General features: G+C 44.6%; 1 protein-coding gene across 1 annotated transcript in view; it reads right to left on the bottom strand.

Moving 5' to 3' along the window:
* IKZF3 (IKAROS family zinc finger 3) overlaps positions 1–12499 on the bottom strand; it is a 28187-nt gene continuing 15688 nt past the window's right edge. Inside the window, exons 5-7 of the mRNA XM_062508287.1 lie at positions 11478–11594; positions 4581–4697; positions 1–704 (exon numbers count right to left, since the gene is read on the bottom strand). Of these exons, the coding sequence (XP_062364271.1) occupies positions 1–704; positions 4581–4697; positions 11478–11594 (938 nt within the window). The remainder of the gene's footprint in view (positions 705–4580; positions 4698–11477; positions 11595–12499) is intronic.

The following is a 12499-nucleotide window of genomic DNA, read 5'->3' as shown; positions in this document are numbered from 1 at the left end:
TCACTTGAGCACAACTCTATGCTCTCCCCGAGCTATGTGTGAGGAGAACTCGTACCGGTCGTGGCTCCGGTAGCCGCAGACGTTGCACTCGAAGGGGTCACGGAAGCCGTGGCAGCCCATGTGGATGGTGAACATCACGTAATCCAGGAAGAGCACGCGGCAGTGATCGCACCGGTACACCCCGATGGCCTCCCCTTCCTTGTTGATGACCTTGAAGGCGTCGCGCGGGCAGATGGCGGGCGGCTTGATGATGTCGTACGGCCTCGGGAAATCCTTCAGGGCCTGGAGGCCGTTGCGGGTCGGAGCCGTGATCACTTGGCTCTGGTGGAAGGCGGGATTGGGCCTCTCCTCGTGGTTGCTGTCAGTGTCTGTGGAGTCATGGCCGCTGTTGTTTGGGGAAAGGCCCCTGTCGGACGACAGGCTCTTGTCCCTGAGGTGGCCGTGGCTCTTGTCGGCCTCCGGCACGGAGCCGTTGGGGACGTCGGCGCGGGGCAGCGGCAGCGGGTACAGGCTGCTGATGACCGGCACCATCTCGGCCGTGGGGGCCGGCGGGGTCTGCACGAGAGGGCGCAGGGCCTCGGCCCCGAGGTAGGTGATGGCGTTGTTGATGGCCTGGTCCATCATGCGCCCGTGCATCATCTCGCTCTCCTTTTCGTACAGGAAATTGGAGTTATAATTGATATCGAAGCTGGGTCGTTTCTCACCTGCAAGTGACCAGAGGTGATAATTACTTAGGTGGGTAAAGAGCTGTTTAAATCCTGTGATAACTTTTCTAAAGGATGGAAATCTCTGGGAATGGGGCATGGTATGTTCTCTGCTGAAAGAGGTTGTTCCTAGATACAAGTAACTTTTGGGTGCGGTGTTCTGGTTGTTTTTGTATTTTTTAACCTCAGGCATAGAAACAAACCAGTAATAGAGGAGGTGGTGAGAGTACTTTCTGAGAGATTCATCTTTGACAAGTCCTTGGACACTGAAGTCAGCTTTCCCTGCTGTCCTTTGACAACTACAGCTTCCTCTGGCTTCTTGGACCTCTATACAGGTATTCAGGTAATCTAATACTGGCAGATAAAAATAGAGATATGAACCCCCCACAGTTAGGGTCACTTGATACAGGGTTAATGAGGGAAAAAAAGTTTTCCTCTGGGTGTGCTGGGGCTTGGAAAGCTCTGGACTGGAAGTGGAGGAGAGTGCACCTGAAATTCTGCTCACATCTCTCTGGGCACACAGTAAACAGAGTCCTGTTCTCTGTGCCAGCTGCAAGGAGGAAATAAACTGCACCCCAAAAGCACTAAAGGCATTTTGGAGGTGAATGTCTAGAAATAAGTAACTGAATTCTGTGGTTACTAAAAGAATAAAATTGTTCACAGCTTAAAAAAAAATACAAAAAAAGACCAGATGAAAGGTTTCACATGCAAGTGACTCGCAAACATTAGATCCACGGATCTCTTAGTTACGGTAACTCGACTGGTGCAGATGTTTATCAGTCACCTGTCAACACCGTGACTCAATGTAAATGAAACTCGTGGGGTTTCACTGTAGAAGCAGAAAACCAGGAGCTCACGTTTCTCTTCTAAAACACTCCAAAAGGTTAACGAACCACAAGAGTGTAACTGCTTCCAGCCTGCAGCACCACTCACCGTCCAGCTTCACATGGAAGGGAAAAAAATGCCACAGTACTTTTGGGTGACTCATAAAACCAGCTCTAGACAAGTGAAAGATGTGAATAAATTGGAAATTTAAAAAAGAAAAAAAAAGCAACAAAAGTAAAAATAGGCAGGACTCTCTAGAAATTCTGGGGTTAAGATTCACTGTTTTAAAGTAAGAAAACACAATATATGATCATAGGATTTTGGAATATCCTGAGTTGGAAGTGACCCATCAGGACCATTGAGTCCAGCTCCTGAATGATCTCTGAAGGTCTCGCAGTGTTCTGTGATTCCACTGTCATGGTGGATTTTAAGGTCCCCCAGGAAAAGACTCTGAAGAAGGGCCTGGTGCAGAGGTAAAGTGTCAAGTGCAGGTGGTCCCTGCCCTGGTGTGGGACTCGTACTGGTTCATACAAGGAAGCTACTGGGGATGGATATATGGAAAATAAAGTGGGCGAGACTCCTGGTGCTTGTCTGAATATCTGCAGAGCCTTCCAATTATAATAAAGGGGTTTTTCTTCCAATCAATAGGCTTCATTCAGAGAAACGAGTCAAACAAAGATGCCTTGTTAGTGTATATCCCTGTCCCTGCTTCCTGACTAAATGAGACATCAGCACTCATTCCCAGATTTCCCAAGGAATCCCTGCCCTGGCCTGGCAGATCGAAGCTCTGACAGGGACAGGTCAGAAAGGCACAGGAGTCAGACCAAGGTCGGACAGCCTGCCCCTGAAAACATCCTTCCCAGGGATACAGAGGACTGAGGGGGAAATGTTTTCACATGCAATTTAACAAGAAAAATCACAGGAGTCCTAGAAAAAACAGTAAGTTTCAAAAATTGGTTATTTTGTGCCTGTAGGTGATCTGTGATGGGTTCTCCAGCTTCTCACATAATCACCTGTGTGTGCAGTGCCAGTTTGTGGCATCCAGCACTAGCACAAATCCCAGAGGATCTGGGCCACACAGGAACTCATTGGCTCACAAAGGAAACCCCAAACCCACTAGTTCTTCATGTTCAGCTTATGCTGAGGGGGTGCATCTTGCTGCAGACGTGTTTAATAAAATACATAAAGGTCAAACTGGTGGTGATTGCACAATGAGAGGGCTGAAAAAATGTAAAATAAAAGAACCTAAAGGATTACAAACCCATTTGCATTAGTATTACTTTTTGAGCCACAGCAAGACATGCAAGGGCCTAACCCCAGTTTCAATCCCAGGTACCAAAGGCACTCAGATGGAGTGTGCTGGTGTGGCTGTGCAGCAAGGTGACCTTTAGAAAGTCACACTAATATAAAATAAATAAATAAATGAGACCAGTTTTCATAGATGAAAGCCCAGTGCTACACACTAAACCCACTAACAGCTCCATTACCTTCAAAAACTGAGTTGATTTCCTGTGTGGATGGATCTATCTGCACACCTTTATCTGGGATAGATCCAGCTGCACAGCTATACCTGGATGGATCCATCTGCACAGCTTTATCTGGGATGGATCCATCTGCACAGCTTTACCTGGATGGATCCATCTGCACAGTTATATTTGGATGGATCCAGCTGCACAGCTTTACATGATGGATCCAGCTGCACAACTTTACCTGATAGATCCAGCTGCACAGCTTTACCTGGACAGATCCAGCTGCATATCTTTACCTGATGGATCCAGCTGCACAGCTTTACCTGATAGATCCAGCTGCACAGCTTTACCTGGACAGATCCAGCTGCACAGCTTTACCTGATGGATCCAGCTGCACAGCTTTACCTGATAGATCCAGCTGCACAGCTTTACCTGGACAGATCCAGCTGCATATCTTTACCTGATGGATCCAGCTGCACAGCTTTACCTGATAGATCCAGCTGCACAGCTTTACCTGGACAGATCCAGCTGCACAGCTTTACCTGATGGATCCAGCTGCACAGCTTTACCTGATAGATCCAGCTGCACAGCTTTACCTGGATAGATCCAGCTGCACATCTTTACCTGATAGATCCAGCTGCACAGCTTTACCTGGCTCTGGAGCTGGTGCATCCCGTTCCAGGGCTTTGGCTGCAGTAGCTGTGGGAGCCCTGCCTGCCCTCCCAGCCTACATCTCTGCCACATGGGCCCCACTCAGAAGGTGAACTTTATATTGAGCCATAAAAAAAAACAAACCAACCAACCGTGTGTTACCTTATATAACCCTTCAAAGAGCACAAATAAGGCTTCATCAGCACCAATATTATATAAGTGCTGACTAAGGGTTTTCCTTAGGACATAGGGTTGGTTGTATTTTATTTTGTTTAAAGGCAGGTTGATGAAATAAGACTGGCCAAGAGGGTCAGGTGTTTGTTGAAACCCAGAACCTGCCCAACTAGTATTTAAGATCCCCAACATGCAAAACTCTGATCATGTACAATTAAATGCAAAGAAAATACTATGGAAACGTCTGCTTGTTTAAATTACCACAAGAAAGGATATGATATTTTTTAATCATGGACAAATTTAGAAGGATGACTAAGAGAAATCCAATACTTTTCTGTCTTTAGGCCTTATTCCACACATGAATCCTGCAGGAATCTACATCTCCTGCTGAGAAAACATTAACCTTCCTGTTCTTTGCCTGTTCTACATCCTAGTAGAAAGCATTTCAGATACATAGGTACAGAAATGGCATGTGGAAACTCATAAAATATATTTATAAATCACCTACATAAACACACAAGGCACAACAGTAGCTTCCACCCAGTTTAAGCAGCCAACAGAATAAATTCTTTTTATTTTAATCGACCCCTTACAACAAATCACTTAAACCCCATCACAAAAAATCAGTGTTACTTTATTCTTTTGTATTAGATGTTAAGCTTGAGCAGGGTATTTAAAAGAAGCAGAGGAATTGTACTGTTTGTAACCGACCCACATGTATTTAACTGTTGCAGATGAAAAGGGGTTTTGTTCTTACCAATAAATTTCTGAGGCATTGAGCTTTTTCTCTTTGCCACGTTGCTTGCTAGCCTGTCCAGCACAAGGGCTCTTTCAGTCCCCATCTCTGCCTTGATGTGCCTTGCCTCCACGCTGGCTAGGTTGGAAAATGTGAAAAGGAAGGGAAAAAAAGAGAAAAAAAAAACACAACACGTAGGTGAAAAGGAAAAAAAAAGAAAGATTAAAAAAAAGGAAGATCTGACTGGTTTAATCTCCAATCAGCCACGCAACTGGAGGAAACAGTTTGGAGATATAATGCAAAGTTGGTTTTGCTTTTTCTGTCATTCCTGCTCTCTGGGCACCCGCTGTGGTCAGTGGTAGCACAGCCCTGAGCTCACTCAGGGGGGAGCACAAACCAGAACTGTCACCAGTGAGAGGAAGTAAATGAACTGGCTGGAAGGTTGGTTAAATTGCAGATGGAGAGAGAAGCTCTGCTGGCCTTTCTTTTTTATTCTGAGTAAGACTGGGTGACACCTGCACACTCAGTGTTTCAAACTGCAGGAGGAGACACTCAGTGCTCTTGCTTAACTTTTCAGATATCAGTCATAAATGTCAACGAATCACTAAGAAATTTGTATGATATATATCTATGTTCCAGTAAAATAAAAAGCAATAAAACCTTTCAAAATTCAAAATTTCTAACTCTTTTTTCCTCAGGTGTTACTGTCACTTAATAGTTTTTTCTAAATTCTGCAGCTAAAACTAACCATGAATGTTTCCTCTGTGTTTTAAACCTTGTTACAACCTCCCAAATTACTAATTTTTGGAGAAGTACCTGTGCCCTGTGATGACTGTCTTGGGATTGGGCCAATTAAGGCTTTTCCTATTTTCCAGAGCTCTCCTCAGCTGTGCTAAGCAGTGCCCAGCCCTGCACAGAAGCTGTGCTTGCTTTCAGCTCCTGGAGGCTGCAGAGCTGGAGAGCTGCCACCTCATATCACTACTACCACACTAATACTGATCCTAACTGCTGTGGCTTCCCCCCAAACACTGGTCACACCTCAGCAACACCCATCTGGACTGGTATTTTAAGGAAAAAAAATATAATAAAGAGTAAACTCATTGCTAGGAGTACCAGGGGCAAGTATCACTGTGCTGAGAACTTGACATATCTTAATGGACTGCCTGAGTGTGTAGGAGTTGGGATCTACAAGCTGAGGACAATAAGGAGTGATTTACTTTCCCAAGGTGGAATAAAAAGTTGGATCTCACTGTGAAAGAGTCCTGGTTGCTGTGTTACTGTACATACATCAACATATCTAAATATAGAATCATGGAAACATGGAATTATTTGAGTTGGAAAGGACCCTGAAGATCACCCAGTGCCACCCCCTGCCACGGGCAGGGCCACCTTTCATTAGCCCAGGTTGCTCCAAGCCCTGTCCAACCTGGCCTTGGGCATCTCCAGGGATGAGACAGTCACAGCTTCTCTGGGCAACCTGTGCCAGGGCCTCACCGCCCTCCCTGGGAGGGAAGAATTTCTTCCTGACATCCCATGAAACCCTGCCCTTTGGCAATCTTAAACCATTGTCCCTTCCTCTGTCACTCTCTGCCTGTATAAAAAATCCTTCTACTTCCTTTTTAGAAACCACTTAAGGCACTGGTAGGCCAAAACAAGGTCTCCCTGAACATGTGAAACATAAGTAAGCGGCAAGTAGTGCTTGAGGAAAGCGATAGGAACACTTTGGTATCACTTCAGTCCTGCTAAATGCAGATTTATTGAGTATCAGACTTAACTTTCTGTTTGCCCAATAGAGCAAGTGCTGAAAGTGCAGCTTCATCCTTCCCAGCTCTGTGCAGCTTTTCCCTGAGTGTTTCAGTCTGTCCTCTGTACCTGTTTGTCAGTGCTGCTCCTGATAACATGAGTTTCAGTCAGCACAAATCATGACTCACCAAACCCCAGCCAGAACTATTTGTTCATGTTTGTTCAGCAGTTTGAAAACAAAAAGTGTTTCAGAGGTACTTGGTGTCACAAACACCAGCTACAAATGTGAGTCAGGGAGGATGGGATAACAGGGCCTGGCTCCACTCGGTCACAGTCCTGGAAACTTGGGAAGTACGTGACAGCCAGACCTGTGCAGGGCATGAAGTGCCTTGGAGGTAACAGCATACTGCTCTTCTAGTCTCAGTGCTATTCCAAATTACTCCAGTGTGTTTGGAGGTTTCCATAATTATATTCATCCCTGCTCCCAGCATGAAATACCCAGACACGATGTAAGAACTGCACAAAGTGAGACAAAACACCAGGTTAAGGTGACACTCTGAGGGGAAGGGAGGGGGTAGAGTATAATCACCTGCTTGGGCTTGGGCCAGAAGTTCTAGTTTGGTCTTGAAAATTATAGGGTTTTTAATTTCAGGACTTCAGTTTAATTCTCATGCTCCAAAGCCTGAAATATGCATCTTTTATATTAACTTTAGATGACTGTATTCCAAGGTTTGAACTATCCCCAACCCCAAAGCCTCATAATCTTGGCTGGATCATTGCACAAGTCATTAACAACAATAATCTAAATTTTAAAAACCCCAACAACCCTGAACAGAATAATATAAATGATGCTGTGTACTCAAAAATGTACTTTTCTCTTTGAAAAGAAAAAAGAAAGAAAACACAATTCTCCCATATCATAAAAGCAGCTCCCTGGTGCCTGTGAGTTCTTTGTTTTTCTGATTTTGTTGTTCTGGTTCTTTTTTTCTCGGTGTTTACCTCCAGGAGTTGCACTCTGAGGCCCCATGGGTTGCTCTGGTAAAGCTTTAATTCCACATTTTTAGAGTCTTTTCCCCTGTCCTGACAGGACTCAGCGCAGAGCTGCTCTTGGCCCTCCCAGCCCCAGGAGCACACTGGAAGCTGCACGTAGCACATCAGGGATGACTTGTCAACATTATTTATGTGCCACTAAGGGAACTTGAATTGTTAAATTAATGTCAGGAGGGCAGATGAGGGCTTCCTGCAGGGATAACAGTCTTTCCTCAGAGGGGATCTGCAGAGACAGTAACTATTGACCTACATAACATGTTCTGGGACTTCTGTAGAATCAATCTCACAGCTTCATGGTTCTCTGCCCTTCTATTTTAATTCCGAGGGTCTTTGCTTTCACATTAAGATTTTTGACTCCTTGCTATTGGCTATCTTTTCCTAAACAAAATAATTACCTCTATTTATGGGCCACAAAAGGTCTTTGATGACATTTTCACAACCCAGCCTTAGGGAAACAATGTCTGCTCCCAGTAGGATGAAGGTGGTTATACAGGTTCTCACCCACAACACTGCTCTCTGTACCCAGAAACTAACTGAAAGTTATCTCATCCAGCTTTTTATTCTGGATCACATATTAAACAATCCAAGAATAGTATTTAGCATTTACGAAACAGTTTTTTAATCACTCCAACTTCTCCAAAGATTTCTCAAATATAGAGAAGTAATCATGTCCTGTGTCCTCTTCAATTATTCTCCCTCTGGATGATTCCACTGCACCTGGTGATTAAAATAGCTAATTTTCTCACTATAACATATATCTAAAAATAAAATTTAGGCTGGACTAACAGAAATGATCAAGTGCTTTGCTCAAAATCACACTGAGAAAAAAACAAATACAGAAAATCCAGACTTCCAAAGCACTGCATGTACACCAGCCTGGGATCTCAGGTTATCCTGCCAGCTCAGGGCTCTGATGGTTCAACTGCAGGGCCAGAAAGCAAAAAAAAACCCCTCTGAGGATGCTGAAAGAAACTCTGCAGCTCAAATAAATCCCTTTATCCCTATTGGTCAAAACTGATACGTGACTCTGGAATTACATGGGAAGTTGAGCTCCTAAGCATGGAATTTTATATGGCATGAAGATGGGGTTGATCTCCCCACGTTTAAAGCTGGGTGCCCCTCTCCTGCTCAGCTAGCACCAGGGCTGAGGATGGTCTTCCCTGACCCTCCTGACAAGTCTCTGTGGTGCTCCCAGTGCTGCTGCCTGTCTCAGTGTGCATTTCAGGTGTAATCCTGCCTGGATAAAACACTTCCAGAGGACCATTTTCCTGCCACTGTGAATTATCCATTATGAAGGACTCTTTATGTTGTCTTGTGAGTGCTGGGTGAGGAGCCACCTCTCCAAACACTGCTGTCCCATGGTCATCATGTGTTCACTGAGTGGGTCGGGTTGGGAGGGACCTTAAGGCTCACCTTGTACCACCCCCCTGCTGTAGGCAGGGACACTTTCCTCTAGCACACGTTGTTCCAAGCCCTGCCCAAGCTTGAACACTTCCAGGGATTAGACATCCATCTCTGGGCCACCATGTCACCTTGTAGCTGGAGAGAGAGTGGCTGCTGTCTCAGCCCCAAGCACACAACAGCACTCACCCTGCACTGAGCTGTTCCCATAGTGTGGTTTCTGCCACACCAACCAACGTGAGCAAAACTTTTAGAACGTGCAGATATTGTTAGCAAAGCCCTCAAGTACAAAGCTGAAATTAGAGGCATTGCTTCCTGTAGCATCTCTGTGTGGTCACTCAAGAAGGGAGAATGGAACAGAGTTGGGTGATTTTGCAATGAGAACAATGTGAGAGAGATGGTTATCAGGGACAATGCTTCAACTTCATTGTTATATGAAACTTCTCTTTCAGAAATATTTCCACATTTGGAAATATTTCCACATTTGGAATATGCAAGAATGGTACTAAAAAAACCCTAGAATGGTTATTACTGTCTTGATGCTTTAAAATATTTTAATCAGTTAGGAATGATAGTATGATGAGCACTTTTTGTGTCTAAAGATGGCTCCGTGTGAGAATCACAGAACCATGGAATGGTTTGAGTTGGAAGGCACCTTAAAGTTCATCCAGTTCCACCCTCCTGCCAGGGATACATTCCCCAGACTTGGTTGAGAAACTTGAAGAAAATTCAGAACAACACCAGAATTCAAAGGGATGCAGAGAAGTAGGGAAGGGTCAGCAATGGAAAGAGGATGTTTACAAAATACAAATGCAAAGTGCTACACTTAAGGGGAAAAAAAATAAACAGAACATAGTAAATGACCTCCTGAAAGTCTTTCCAGCTTTTCTCTCTCCCTGGTTCTGTCACCCAACATCATACTAATATCAGAGAATTGGATGGGAATGCCCCAGGAGTTCCCATATTTCATAAAATTTCCTACTTCTCTAACAACACTGCACTATGTGTAAGGGTGTGAAGGTCTCCTGGGCAGGGGAGCAGCCACCTCTGGGCACACTGGGAATTTACATTCCCTGTGACCAGTTAAGGCTCCCTGCAGTGCTGCAGCAAGGATTGCACCACAGGCTTGGGATAAGGGGGAAAATGTTCTTATTCTGAAATGCATCTAAACCATGAGAACAGTTTCAAAGCAGAAACCTGCAGCAGGTCTCATGCTTTCCAATTTCACGGGTAGACATGTTGGGTGATTGCTGTGATGTGAGTGTGTGCTGTAACACAAACCACAGTTACAACGTGTAAGGGTTCTCAGGAAACCCAAAACTTGCTGATGAGCGAATAACCATTTACTTTTGCTAATGCTCTAAGAAATATGTCACTTGCTGACAAGGAGAGATCCCCCCTACCAAAACTATAAAACTATTAAAAAACTCTATGAAACACACTGTTAAATCATGGTTCTCTGGGAGGTTTCCTGCCTGTGCCACAAGGCCTGAAACACCAACCTACTCACTATGCACAGTGTAGGGACTCCTGTACCCAAGGTTTTCATCACATACCAATGACTCTTCACACTGATTTTCAGGCCTGGCTTGTGATGATTCCTGCAGAATCTTGTCCTTACTGATGTTGATAGAGTTATTAGGAGGAAATTCCTCCCAGTGAGGGTGGTGAGGCTCGGGCATAGGTTGCCCAGATAAGCTGTGGCTGCTCCATCCCTGTGTCCAAAGGTCCTAAAAAGTGCCCAAAGCCAGATTGAACAAGGCTTGGAGCACCCTGGTCTAGTGGAAGGTGTCCCTGCCCATGACAGCAAGAGAGCACTGGATGATCTTCAAGGTCCTTTCCAACCCCAACCCTCTGTGATTCCATGTTTCCATTATTTGGTGTTTTTTCAAGGCTGCACAGCAAAAGATGAGAGCCTGAATTCTGAAAATGAAGCCTCACCTCTGCTTAGATCAGTCATAGAAGCCTTTGGGAGCTCACAACCACTCCCTGACTCTGAATGGCAAGAGCAAATTTTTCCTGATTTATTGGTGTGTGGTGAGATTCAAATCACACAGTTCATTTTAGGATTTGAACACTTCAGGTGAAGCAGGGACAAAGATTATGGTGATTATTTTCACTAAAAGATTTTGGAATGGTAGCACTGAGACTGCAAAATGGAAAATAAGAAAAACCATGTTTTGATACATTTCATCTTTTCCAAAGGCAGCTCTATACTCAAAGAAGCCCTTTACCTCTCACTCCCTCCTAAGCTGATCTGTCAGTGATTTTTGGGATAATACTCCCTTTTCATGCCCTGGATCCAGGCCACTAAAACTGCTGCAAATTCTGACAGTTCTTATTTAAAGAAAGGGAACCATCAAACACACCGAGACAGGAACAGCTGTCAACAACTCATCCTGTAAACAACATAACAGCAATAATATATAGGAATAGTTTAACTCACTGAGCATCACCTCCAGAAATTCTGGGTACAAGGTATTCTAGATGTTTTGCACCAAGTAACTGTTAAAGAAAAAATTATTAAAATAAAAACAGTCTCTAACTGCCTTCCTGAGGGCTATGATGAACCAGCCCCTTTAGAACATTATAGCCCCTCAGGTTACTGAAAAGGAGTGTAGGAAAAGCTGTTCTCAGTCTGTGGGTTAACAGCTCACCAGATGCCCTTTTATAAGCCCTGTAATGTAGTGAAACCCCAAAACCACTGTAATTTGATAAACTCACCAGCCTCACACATGCCAGCATTCTGCAGGTAAGTCCGGCACCGCTCTTTGTGTTCCTCTAACGAGCTCCTCTGCTTGTAGCTCCTTCCACAAAACTCACATTTGTAAGGCTTCTCCACTAGAAAAAGAAACAACAAAAGAATTTAAATAACCATAAGAGACCACTAAAACACTGTCTTGCTTGAAGTGTGATGGTTATAGGATTGTGCTGGTGGGGGACAGCACCACGCTGCTGGTCTTGATTAAATCAGAATCTCATTTACTCTTGGCAGATAAGCTCATTTTTGACTTTGATTCTTTGTGAGGTTGAACTTTTTTTCTGTATAGTGCAGTGCAGTGATAGCATCTATCATTTAGAATCAAGGTTTTCTTTCTGAGCCCATGTAGAACACAAGATACAGACAAATTCAAGGGCAAGCACAACCTGGCTCCTGCAGAACAGGGGCAGCTAAGATTGAGTTATACCTGGCTTGTTATCCAAGTCACCTCGGCTCTGTGCCTCCATTTCCCCATCTGTAAAATGGACAGAACACCCTACCAGGCTTGAGAAGAAACATCTGTTGAGCATTTTAAAAGATTCAGATGAAAGGCACTACACCACAGTGAGGTGGCATTAGAGTCATCAGCCTGGGATTGTGCTCCTGGAGCTTTCCTCACAGCTCAGAATGGGATGGGAGGAAGTCCCAGCAAAGCATGTCTCACACTCTCCTCAAGTTCAGAGCTTGCTGGCGCAGCCAGCTCCACTTGTATGAAAATGAGCTGACAAGGTGGTGATGGGTCAAAGGTTGGACTTGATGATCTTGGAGGTCTTTTCCAATCAGAATGATTCTGTGATGCTGTGAAAATACCATGGAGTTATTTGTGCAAGCAGGTTTGTGGGCTGTGACATGGATTCCTGTGGTCACTCTCTCTGCACAGAGAGCAGAGCCAGTCCCGAGCTGGCTGCAGGAGCAGCAGTGAGTGGTCACTGCTCTGCGTTGAGCCTTCCACAGGCTGAGCAAACCTTGCTGACTGTCTTTTCCA

The sequence above is a fragment of the Cinclus cinclus genome, chromosome 24 (genome assembly GCF_963662255.1).
Source record: "Cinclus cinclus chromosome 24, bCinCin1.1, whole genome shotgun sequence".
NCBI lineage: Eukaryota > Metazoa > Chordata > Aves > Passeriformes > Cinclidae > Cinclus > Cinclus cinclus.
The sequence above is the reverse complement of the archived record's forward strand: the minus strand, read 5'-3'. Positions and strand labels throughout refer to the sequence as shown.